The sequence below is a fragment of the Stegastes partitus genome, unplaced genomic scaffold, assembly GCF_000690725.1.
Source record: "Stegastes partitus isolate 25-593 unplaced genomic scaffold, Stegastes_partitus-1.0.2 Scaffold753, whole genome shotgun sequence".
Classification (NCBI taxonomy): Eukaryota; Metazoa; Chordata; class Actinopteri; family Pomacentridae; genus Stegastes; species Stegastes partitus.
This window is the reverse complement of record NW_007578484.1, coordinates 221,757-234,557: the sequence shown is the minus strand read 5'-3', so window position 1 is coordinate 234,557 and position 12,801 is coordinate 221,757. Positions and strand designations below refer to the sequence as shown.

The following is a 12,801-nucleotide window of genomic DNA, read 5'->3' as shown; positions in this document are numbered from 1 at the left end:
CAGATGTCCGGCACCAGGATACTCCAATCTGCTCAGCAGGTGTTCATTCCCGGCTTCACGCATCATCCGGGCTATCTGGAGGTCACAGGTCAAATGAAAATAAGGCTCAAACTGAATGTACGTCTATGGTGCTGGATGTACATGTCAACATAGAGGTGAACAATTTGATACTAAGTGTCCCATAAATGGGCTGCAAGGTGGCGCAGTTGGTTAGCACTGTTGCCTCGCGTCCTGGTGGGGGCACCGGGACCTTTCTGCGTGGAGTTTGCATGTTCTCCCCGTACAGCGTGGGTTCTCTCGGGGTTCTCCGGCTTCCTCTCACAAGTCCAAAAACATGTTGAGGTTAATTGGTAGTTCTAAATTGTCCATGGGTGTGAATGTGAGTGTGCTTGGTTGTCTGTCTCTGGGTGTGGCCCTGCGATGGACTGGCGACCTGTCCGGGGTGTTCCCTGCCTTCGCCCTGTGTCAGCTGGGCTGGGCTCCGGCCCCCCCGCTACCCTAGTGAGGATAAAGCGGTGTATAGACAATGATGGATGTCCCATAAATCAGAAGTAGGCTATGTATGTTATTTATGCTAATGTAACACGAATGTTGTCTTGTTATGAGTAGCTAACGTCTTGTTTGGCAAACACAGTGATTACCATTATGTCAGGGCCTTGTTGTTTAGGCTAAAACAACTAATGACATATTTTTTTCGAAATTTCGCAAAGCATAAAGCAAATGACATTGTTTATGCTAAAAACAATTATGTCATCTTCTTTAAGTTTGTGTTGTAGCTAAAAAGATCTTGTTTTAATTAACATTGCAGCTGACATTTTATCACAGTGAGCCTAACATCTTCTTAGGCTAAAACAGCGAGTAACGTTATCTTGTTTAGTTTAAAGTTTTGGCTAACATTGTCTTGATTACACTCTTATTTAGGTTAACACAGGAATTAACATCATCTTTTTACAATAACTTTGCAGGTATCTTTGAATCATTTAGGCTAGCACACCGACTACTGTTTGCTAAGGTTAACACATTGGCTAATGTTATGTTGTTTAGGCTAAAAAGCAACGTTGTCCTGTTTAGGTTAAAACGTTGGTTAATGTTACTTTGTTAAGGTTACATTTCAATTAATGCTATCGTGTACAGGTTCGATTGTGTCTATCTTCTTTTGGCTAACCAAGCAACTAGCATCATCTTGTTTAGGCTAACACAGCAGCTATCAATATCTTCTTAGGTTAGCATTGCTGGTAACATTATGTCATTTAGGCCAACACAGTGATTATCGTCATCTTGTTAAGGTAACCACAGAGGCCAACTTGTTTAGGTAAGTTAGGTTAACATATTGGTTAACATTTAGGCTAAAATGGCAAGTAATGTTGTCATGTTTAGGTAAAATTTCAGTTTGTTTAGGCTACCATTTTCTCTTTTTATCTACATTTATTTTTAAAAATATTTGATTGCGTTTTGCCTTTAGTTGAATATGCTATTGAGAACTGTTAATAAAATTCGTATCAAGACATAAGTGTGTGTGTGTGAACTTACATCTTCATTTGTCTCAAATGAAGGCCAGTTCTGATCATCACAGCCGCTGACCAACAACACCGGAGACTTTAAGTTTCCCATCTGCCACAAAGAACTGCTTTAAAACATGTTAAAATACTACAGACGGTAAAATAAAGTACACTGAGGCTGACGAGAGTCCGACTGGTTCTGCAGGTATCTGATTGTAAATGAAAGCAGTGGAAGCATTGACACTGATCACAGGCTGTAATGAAATGCTAATATAAAACATTACTTACGTTCACTTTCCTTGAGGGGTCACTATCAAGAAGTGCCAGGCCCATATCTTTCCAAATCTCATGGTTGTTCTCATCCCGAGATATCTTGTCTGAAAGTCTGTTGTCACAGATGTTTGTCCATGTCACCCAGACTGTGAAACTCTATGTTGTGTGTTCATGTTACTGACAAACACTGTACTTACGTGCTCGTTCCTTCATGGACCCCGAACAGATGTTTCCCTCTTGGATAAGTTATGATGCTGCTGATGCAAACAGCACAACGAGGCTGAAACCCAAGAAGAAATCAAGTATTTTGGCCGTTTAATGGTAAACGTGTCGTCTTTCGGTTGAGTCACCGACACTTGATTGAGTTGTGACGTTTACATGATAACTTTGATCAAGCATTAAAAAATAAATTAACCTTTAAAGACTAAAGGACAAGCAGCTTGAAGGTATTTTGCTTCACTACCTTGACAACAGTGCTTTTGGTTGCCAAGTAGAGGGCCAGAAGCGAACCAAGTGAAATCCCAAAAACTCCAACTCTGTCTTCAATCACTTGAGGATGGTCCTTGATGATATTAAATGCAGTCTGTGCAGAGATACATTCCAGGGAATTAATAGTATTAACAGAAAAACAGGTCATCTGCATGTTCTGAAAGACGCACTATGTCTAAGCTAAACAAATCACTAATCAAAAAACTAACAGATTACTGGACAAAACCATGGAGATATTAATCGACAATGGAAATCATCGTTGCCTGCATCCTGAGTTGTATTTGCTCTGAACAATCACACTTAGTTAAACACCGACTGTTAAAAGCTACATTTCCATTCTATAGATAATTAAATTACAGAAACCTCAGCGTAGCTGAACTCTGGCTGGTCGCAGCCCAAGTAGTCCAGCGACATTGTAGCGTAACCATGGGATGCCAACAAAGCAGAGCGATACTCCATTAGCCCTCCACCTCCCCAAAGGTCCAGAATCCCGGGGAAAGGTCCTGGACCTGACCAAAGGAGAACCAGTAAGTTATTTCAATGCTAACAAGCATTAATCATGACAAAATCAATAAATGACAAATAATGACAAATAAATGAATCTGTGAGTGAACCAAGGTTTATTGATCTGTGTGGAGGACTTGCATCGACTCTTTCAGAGAAAGAGGATCAGGTGCCCTCATGCTTCAAACACTCCACCATCATCCCGGTCCCCAAGAAGCCCTCCATCACAGGATTAAATGACAGGCCCGTCGCCCTGACGTCTGTGGTCATTAAAACCTTTGAGAGACTGGTGCTGAGCCACCTGAAGGACATCACAGGCCCCCTGATGGACCCCCTGCCGTTTGCCTATCGGGCAAACAGGTCGGTGGATGATGCAGTCAATGTAGGACTGCACTACATTCTGCATCACCTTGACTCCCCAGATCCGTACGCAAGGATCCTGTTCATAGACTTCAGCTCTGCATTCAACACCGTCGCTCCTGGAATCCTCCACCAAAAGCTCACCCAGCTCACTGTGCCCACCTTCACCTGCCAGTGGATCACCAGCTGTGTCACTGACTGGAGACAGCAGGTGAGGCTGGGGAGCTTCACATCCAGCACTTGGAATACCAGTACTGGCCGGTTGCGTCCTCTCCCCACTGCTCTTCTCCCTCTACAACAATGACTCCTCCTCATTGAACTCTTCCGTGAAAGTCCCGAAGTATGCGAACGACACCACTGGAATTGGTCTGATCTGATGTTACGTTGCCGAGCTGCTCCCTACATAGTTCGCCACATAGTGGTCCCTCGATAGGGAGGAGGGAGTGAGTAGATGCCACAGTATACCCTACAACAGTGTCTGAAAAACAATAATTAGTAATGATTTAAGACAGAGGCCTTTGTGGGCCATAAAAGTGACAGAATAGTGAAAGATTTCGAATCAGCCTTTCTACAACACCAACAATTGATGTAGACATCGACCCTGAAAAAAAATAATCAGAGGATCCCTAGTGCTAAAAACAGTACCTGGAGGTATCAACAGAGTCCCTTGCACTCCCTTCTCTCTGATATCGATCCTCTGGACACCTGGAGCCATGTACCATCTCTCTATGAGCGCCGAGGCCAGAGGAGCTCGATCCCTGAAGCCCTCGTGTCCACTGTGGATCGAGATGTTGACCAGCATGGGGCTGCTCACGTTCTTCTTTCTCAACCTGACCAGGAAAACCAAGAGCAGACCATTTAACAGCAGCGAAAATGCCAGAAACAGTCTTCAAACTACTGGATTACTGTGAGGCAGCAGAAAAATAAAAACAAGGAATTTCTGAATTCTAAGCAGATTTATGGCGGCTTATTCTGAATGTACATCAGAGATAATGACATCCTTGGGAATGTGTATTTAATGTCTTTGTGTTCAGATTTCATTGAGCCACTCAGTATCTTTGCCCTTTTCAAATGTTGGACTTTGATAGAGTTGTTGATGTATTTCAGGGTGGCCATGCCGAGCTGGAGTAAAAGACTAAAGACGTATTACCTGAGGCCTTCGCGGCTGCCTGGGACAGGGCACATACTCCACAGCAAACCCATGGGCTCTTGTCCAGTGTATGTGCCTCCAAAACTCAGATCTTTTGACACTGCAAGAGCAACAAGGAAAAACAAAATCCATCAAGCAACTTAGCAGCAAAGTCAAACACAGAAAGCATCACAGTTGATTTCAAGGACAGAACAACAAAGAGGCAAAAGTCATTCACTTTGATGCTTCCAGTGTATTTACATTTACTTTGATATATGTTCAGAATCTTCACTTTGTTGCACTAAATAAAGAAAATAAGCACTTTCCCAATCAATCTACGTTATGAATAGCAGTCCAATATTTTTTTTGCTTTAGCTTCATGTTTGGTCTCCACCAGCTAATAATGGGAAATATTGGACTTTTTAGCCGCTACATAACGAACAGCCTGCTGCACGGATTCCATGTTATAAACAGTGGAGGCACTCTAGCCTTAGCTTGGATCATTGAGTGATGCATTTAAGCATCCACCTATCTATCTTCTGCTTATCCGGGGTCGGGTCGTGGAGGTCGCAGGCGGAGCAGGTCATTCCAGAGACGTACTTTCCCCCCGGCAACAATTTCCAGCTCCCCCTGGGGGAGCTCAAGGCGTTCCCAGGCCAGCCGAGAAATATTATTCCTCCAGCGGGTTCTGGTTCAAAGAGCTGGTCCACTGTTCCATGACCAAGACGGAATCCGCATTCGGCTGGGGCCTCCCGTCCAGCACCCAAGAGTAAGCGTTCCCAGGGAGGCTGAGAAGTGTGATACTCCGGTAGTTGGCACACACCATCCAGTCCCCCTTCTTGAAAATGGGAACCACCACCCCGGTCTGCCACTTCACAGGCACTGTACCCGATGCTCACACAACACTGAAGAGACGTGTCAGTCATGACAGTCCAACAATGTCCAGAGCCTTTAGCATCTCAGGGAGAATCTCGTCCACACCTGGCATTTTGCCACCAAGGAGCTTCTTAACTACCTCTGCGACCTCTACCACGGATATAGACAAAGAGCTCCCAAGACTTCAGGCTTTGCCCACTCAGCAGAGGACATGTTTACCGGGTTCAGGAGTTCCTCGAAGTGCTCCTTCCACCACCCGACAATGTCCCCAGTCTGGGTCTGCAGTTCTCCCCTCCGATTGTACGCAGCCTGGGCAAAGCCCTGCCTCCCCTTCCTGAGGCACCGAACCGTTTGCCAGAACTTCCTCGAGGCCAACCGAAAGCCCTTCTCCAAGGCCTCCCAGAACTCCTCCCACACCCGAGTGTGGCTGCTTCTAGAGACTCCCAAGCCAACCAGGCCCAGAAAGTCTCCTTCTTCAGCCTGATAGATTCCCTCACTGCCCGTGTCCACCAGCAGGTTCTGGGGTTGCCGCCACGACAGGCACCAGTTACCTTCTGCCCGCAGCTCCTAACAGCCACTTCTGCAATGAAGGCTTTGAACCTGGTCCACTCCGACTTCATGTCCCCAACCTCCCCCAGGATGCAAGACAACCTCTTCCGGAGGTGGCAATTGGATACCCCCCGGACAGAGGCCTCCACCAGATGTTCCCAGTTCACCCTCACTGTCCGTTTGGGTTTACCAGGTCTGTACAGCAGCCTTCCCTGCCATCGGATCCAACTCACCACAGGTGGTGATCAGTTGACAGCTCTGCTCCTCTTGTCACCCAAGAGTGCGAGACATACGGCAACCGGTCTGATGACACAACTACAAAGTCCATCATCAAGGCCTAAGGTACTCTGGTACCAGGTACACTTATGAAAAACCGTATATGTATGGTGTTTGTTACCGTATGGTCTTTGTTATGGCCAGTCTATGACTAGCACAGAAGTCCAATAACAAAACTCCACTCGTGTTCAGATCGGGCAGGCCGTTCCTCCCCAATCCCTCCCCTCCAGGTTTCTTCGTCACTGCCCACGTGAGCATTGACGTCCCCTAGAACTATGGAATCCCCAGGCGGCACCCCTTCCAGAACACCCCCCAGAGACTCCAAGAAGGCCAGATACTCTGAACTGCTGTTTCATGCATACGCATAAACAACAGTCAGAGTTTTCCCCTCTGCAACATGCAGTCACAGAGAGGCAACCCTCTTATTCTCCCAGGAGAACTCCAACAGAGCAGCGCTCAGCCAGGGGCTTGTGAGTAACCCCACACCCGCCTGGTGCCTCTTACCCTGAGCAACTCCAGAAAAGGAGAGCGTCTAACCCCTCTCCAGACGTTGGGTTCTGGAACCCTTGCTGTGCGTGGAGGTGAGCCCGACTATATCAAGCCGGTATTGCTCCATCTTCCGCACCAGCTCAGGTTCCTTCCCTGCATTTCAGGATCAAAAAGCTAATTGTTAAAACACCCAAACAAAGGACCGGCTGTATTTGTTTCTCAGTTTTGTGAAAGAGGACCAAACCCCACCGTTGACGGTTCCTCCATGGTCGCTGACGTAGAACCCGAAGGCCTCCCAGTCGTGATTGTCCTCAGAATGGTGGAGGGAGCGAACAGTTACCGGACATGCTGGAGGCAGATTCTCCACCAAAACCTTGAACTTCTCGTCAACCAGAGTCCGAGTGGGGAGGACAGAGAGAATCGGAGTCTGAGACATGACCGATAAAAATCTGTGGAGAAATAAAAACACGACAGGCTGCATCAACATGGATTAAAAATGTTATTCTGTCAGTGACTTACCGCCAAACATTCAAAAATGGTTTCATGGTCGGACCAAAGAACACACATTTTTGTTGTATTTTACAGAATGTGTTTTACAGAACACTTTCTTTTTGCCAAATTCTTAAAGGAGACACACAATAAAGTGGGTTTGATCAAATATCAGGCTTTAATACTTAGATTAGTTAAAAAGTCCGTTTCACAGCTGTCAAAACCTTTGTTCCAGGTGTAAATGCAGTAACAAGGTAAAGTTACAAGTTGCTCTCAATAAGGATAAATTAGATCTCAATACAGATAAAACAAAATACATGATTTTTCTGCAGAATAGATGTAAACCACCACACTTAGACCTGTCAGATCTGGACCAGGCTAACAAAAGAGACGGTTTAAATCTACAGTTTAAACCAGAAGTTTACATACACTGTATAAAAAGACACAACCTTTTTCTGACATTAAATGTGTAACCTTTTTCTGTTTTAGGTCAGTTAGGATTACCAAAACTATTTTTATTTGCTTAATGCCAGAATAATGAGAGAGAGAAGTTTTTAGAGGATTTTTAAAAATACTTTCTACAGTTTCCATACATTTCCTTAGTATTTGGTAGCGCTGCCTTTAAACTGTATGACTTGGGTCAAATGTTTTGGGTTCCCTTCCACAAGCTTCTCACAATAGCTTGATGAATTCTGGCCCATTCCTCCTGACAGAACTGGTGGAACTGAGTCAGGTTTGTTGGCCGCCTTGCGCCACACGCCTTTTCAGCTCTACCCACAAATTTTGTACAGGATTGAGATCAGGGCTTTGTGATGGCCACTCCACAACACTGACTTTGTTGTCCTGAAGCCTCTCTGTAAGCAATCTGGCGGTATGCTGAGGGTCATTGTCCATCTGAAGACCCATTAGCGCCCAAGCTTTAACTTCCTGCTGATGTCTTGAGATGTTGCTTCAATATTTCCAAACAATGTTCTTTCCTCATGATGCCATCTATTTAGTGAAGTGCACCAGTCCCTCCTGCAGCTAAACACCCCCCATGATGCTGCCACCCCCGTGCTCCACAGCTGGGATGGTGTTCTCAGGCTTCCAGCTTCCTCCTTTCTCCTCCAGATGTACCGATGGTCATTAAGGCCAAACAGTTCAGGTTTAGTTCCATCAGACCACAGGACATGTCTCCACTGATGAAGCTCTTTGTCCCTGTCTGCATCTACAAACTGTAATCTGGCTTTTTTATGTCTCTTCTGGAGTGATGTCTTCTTCCTCTCTGAGCAGCCTTCCAGGCCATGTCGGTACAGGACTGGTTCCACTGTGGATAATGACTCTCTGACCAGCTTCAGCAGCATCTTCACAAGGTCTTCAGCTTTTGTTTTGGGGTTGATAAACACATTTCAACCAGAACACTTCATCTCTGGACACAGAACCGTCTCCTTCCTGAGCCTATGATGGCTGGACATTCCCATGGTGGTTATACTTGATATAACTGTTTGAACAGATGAACGTGGAACCTTCAGGCATCTGGAAACTGGACCCAAGGATGGACCAGACTGGTGGAGGTCCACAGTTTTCTTTCTGATATCTTGGCTGGTTTCTTACGATGTTCCCATGTTGTCACAAAAGGAAGCAGTGTGTTTGAGGTGTGTCTTAAACTACATCCACAGGTGTGCCTCCAATTAACTCAAAAGTTGTCAATTAACCAATCAAAACCTTGCAAAGCCATGACATCATAATCAGGCCTTTCCCAAATAGTTTGAAGGCATCTTAGTGAATGTAAACTTCTGACTTTGAAGAAAGTAATAAACCAAAAACTCTATTTAAAAAATTCTCTCTCTCATTATTCTGGTATTTATGGAAATAATTTTGCTAATCCTAACTGACCTAAAACAGGAAAAGTTTAGTCACATTTAATGTCAGACTGTGGGGAAAAAAAGGTTGTGTCTTTTTATATGGTGTATGTAAACTTCTGGTTTCAACTGTCTCTTTTGTTAGGTTGTCATCTAGATACAGAGACTGATTCGAGTACATTCACATGACAATTAAACCTGTTTGTGTGCTGAGTTTTCACCTGTCCAGGTATCAGCTGCATGTGTCTGTCAGAAAGAGCCTCAGAGCTGCAGATGGAAGCAGCTGCAAGAAGCGGTTCTGTGGTTGGAAGCGTTTTAAATCCATCATCCTGGTTCAGGTCTGGTTTAATGTGGTCTGGATTCAGGAAAAGCTGTGAACGTTTGATTTTCTGTTTTTAAACTTTAATTCATCTCAAACTGTTTTAAACTGTCTCTGGAGTTAACCTGCTAACTTCATCCACATCTAGAGGCTTTTAATGTGGTGGGTTTAGATCTGGATGAAAGTTAAAAACAACAACAACAACAAAGGGGTCTGGCTGTGTGTTTGAAAACAAACAAAAACCAAAAACTGAACACTCAAGTCTAAGTACAGTAGTTTTTTTTATTATTTAGATCTGGTTGAACGTGTTCTAAATGCAAAAAAAAAACCCAAAACAACAGCAAATTCACATTTTCTCTATTTTTGCACACAGTAGAAAGGTTTAATTGTAATCTGAAACTGGTGGTTTAAACTGTCCCTGAGTTTACATGTTAAGGTTTGGGTTTTTTAGGTGTTTTCTTACAGGTTAGGTTTAACTGCTCTGCATGATGTGTTTTTTTTATTCAGACCTGGTTTAATGTGTGCAGAAAAAAACCCAGTGGAATCGCCCTTTTTAATGATATTATGACTAGAATAAAGTCTTGAACCTTATGTGAAACATTACGCTTTACCTGTTAACCAGTTCAGATTCGCTGTGCGATGGTCGGCCTTCGCGCAAACGTGCTCCGGACGGGACTCCAATCCGGCGTGTCGAGTTTCGGGCAGATCGGAGCACGTGCGGCCTAGTTGCGAGCCACTTCCTGTTCAATGGCGAGCCGCCGCGGCGTGCGTGTCAGGTAGCGGCAGCCAGGCCAGCTGACAGCCTTCCCTGATCCCGGGAAAAGATGATATTAGAAAAAACCCGTGTTTTGTCAGGATTTTAATCATAGCTAATGGATATTAAGAGCTAGCCAAATAACGTTAGAAGGCTGACAAACGTTGGCTCCGCTGTTTCTTACCTCGCTCTACGGTGACTTTACTAGTTCNTTTACATGCGTTCTGTGTGAGTGAAACAAAAGTTTATTCCATCTAAAGATCACGTTTATCACGGCAGTCTTGAGTTTCCAGTGACTCCAATAACTCTGAATTTTCTATGATGGAATCATTGAAACATGAATCTTTGTCACAAAAGACAATCATGCATTTTAATTCTTTCATAGATTTATTAAAGGTCTTCTGGAAATATGACACAATCTGCTGGATCACAAATATACACACAGAAATGCTCATTGTAGGAGCCATTTATGTTTGTTGTTGGTAGGTAATTTAAAATGGGTTGTTTGGACACATCGTGGAGGTAATTGGACACAGGGTGTATATGTAGAGGGGGAGAGCCAACAGTTCTCACCAGACCAGCATCAGACCAGCACAGATACCAAATTCATCAAGCCTGACAAATACCAGCTTCATCGACATAACAGCTGTGTACTCTCTCAGCAGTTTGCCTGCTGTGGTAAATGGTTTGTGAGCACAGGAAAGGACAACTTACTGAATGCATGGAGAAGGCCCTATGGAGCCAGCATATTCCAGTCTAAAGAATCCTCCTCGGTGCGAAGCTGTGACATATCTGTGGATGACAAGTACATTGTTACTGGTTCAGGGGACAAGAAGGCCACTGTTTATGAGGTCCTCTACTAAAAATATGGAAAGAATGCAAGGACATTTCTTTCATTTAGTTTCTTGCATATCATCGAATAAACATCCACTAAGGGCGAGTACACGGACTGGAGATTTTGTTTTTGGTCTGCGTCGGTTCACTCTGCTCCACCTGTGCAGTAACGGCAATTAAAGGACTTTGGGGAGACCAGTCAGACACAATCTGCTGGATCACAAATATACACACAGTAGTGCTGATGTTTGGTCAATTTTTACCTCAGTTTGTTGTTTTGGTTTCCATGCACCAGCTTCGGGTTTATCTTTGACTTCTCTGGACAGAATCAGTGCAGTTCAACTCAGTTTGTTGTCTTTCTGATTTGTTTTTCATCAGTCCACAGGTTCTTGATGGTTTAAGTCAGGACTTTGGGGAGACCAGTTTAGAACCTTCATTGTTGTCACAGATCAGGCTCAGATACTCAGGCACAGACAAATGTCTCGAGAAATCAAAGCGTTTCACAATAAAAAGGTTATTACAAAAATAGAATTTACAGGAAGCAATACGGGGTTGAACATCAAGCAGGAAGCAAAACAAACGACGACTAGCAGAAAAGCAGAAACTTCCACAGCAAACAAAGGTGACAATGCCACACAAAAACTGGTGGTTACGCGACAGAAAACACTACGAGGAAAATACACACAGTTGATACTTAATACAGTAACCTTAGTGTGACAGATAAACCCAGACTGAGTGTTAATGCAGTCAGGAATGAGATCATACATTCATGAAGCAGGACTGAGCTAGGGGGACTATACAAAAACCAGACCTAGATAACACACGTTAGCAAACCAGGACCCGACAGAGATGAGGAGAACTTAGCCGAGAGTCCGAAGTGAGGAGGGTAAGGTGGACAGAGTGGATGTGTGGAGCTGCGTACTCCAGGCGGAGAGATTCTCCGTTGCCACACAGTACAGGAATGTCTCCAAGGCTTGATTGGTCCACTCCATTTACCCGTTTGTCTGTAGATGAAACCCAGAGGTTAGACTAACAGAGGTCCCGAGGACCGAACAGAAGGCTTTCCAAAACTCAGAGATAAACTGAGGACCCCAATCGGACACAAGATCCACCGGAATCCCATGCAGCCAGAACATTTTGGAGACAAGGTGATCAGCAGTTTCTCGAGCAGAGGGCAGCTTCGGAAGTGCAATGAAATGCGCAACCTTAGAAAAACGGTCCACAACAGTGAGTATAGTGGTGTTACCATTGGAGGGACGGAAACCGGAGACAAAGTCCACCGCTACGTGAGACCATGGACATCGGGGAATCGGCAGGGGATGCAGGAGGCCAGAACTAGGTCAACTGGGTGTATTATTGTAGGCGCAGGTGGGACAGGCAGCCACAAAGTCTCTGGTATCCTGATCCATGGAGGGCCACCAAAACCTCCTCTTTAGGATCTCCAGGGTTCGGGAGACACCAGGCTGAGAAAAAATCTTTGATATTCTCTGAGATTAAAGTGGTATATTTATAGGAAAAACATCTGTAGTTCATAAAAGAGAGCACAACACTGGTCATTACTGCTGGAAAAAAATTAGATTTATTTTGAAGTGAACGTCAGCAATTTGTGAGAATGAATCACAGCCACATTGGTTTACTTTGCAAGGTTTGAATTAAAGTTAAAAATTAGATTTTTTTTTTTGGAAAACATATGATTTTATAATCTCAGGGAATACTCAGGTTTACATAGTAAATTGGTGAGTTTATGCTCAGAAATTTATCACATTACACTTTGTTATAAAATGTTGGCCAAACACAAGCAGTACTGCAATTACAAAGACTTGAGGTTGAAGCAAACAATGGCAATGTCACATTTTCCCACATGTTAGATTTGTGGCAAACTCATTGTGGACTTCAGGCTGAAAACGAAGAGTCTATGCTCACCCAAACAAAACAATAAATTGGCAATGACAATTGAAGCATGTGTTTCGTGTTTAACAGCGGCGGTCTGTGGTCATGTGATCGTTCACAGCTTGGCCTTGTGGCGGCAGTACAGATGCTGCTGCAGAAAGCTCAAGATCTTCCTCCAGGAGTCCTCCTGAGCGTCCGCATGAGGTTTGGTGTGACCTCCCCACAGCATC

At 44.4% G+C, this 12,801-nt stretch overlaps 1 protein-coding gene across 1 annotated transcript in view; it reads right to left on the bottom strand.

Annotated features, from left to right (window-relative positions):
• Positions 1–12,801, bottom strand: part of LOC103364511 (uncharacterized) — a 35,310-nt gene that overhangs the window by 17,713 nt on the left and 4,796 nt on the right. The window contains exons 2-10 of the mRNA XM_008291655.1: positions 6,694–6,893; positions 4,276–4,375; positions 3,771–3,955; positions 2,625–2,770; positions 2,236–2,355; positions 1,970–2,052; positions 1,788–1,884; positions 1,531–1,611; positions 2–75 (exon numbers count right to left, since the gene is read on the bottom strand). Of these exons, the coding sequence (XP_008289877.1) occupies positions 2–75; positions 1,531–1,611; positions 1,788–1,884; positions 1,970–2,052; positions 2,236–2,355; positions 2,625–2,770; positions 3,771–3,955; positions 4,276–4,375; positions 6,694–6,880 (1,073 nt within the window). The 5' untranslated portion in view covers positions 6,881–6,893. The remainder of the gene's footprint in view (position 1; positions 76–1,530; positions 1,612–1,787; positions 1,885–1,969; positions 2,053–2,235; positions 2,356–2,624; positions 2,771–3,770; positions 3,956–4,275; positions 4,376–6,693; positions 6,894–12,801) is intronic.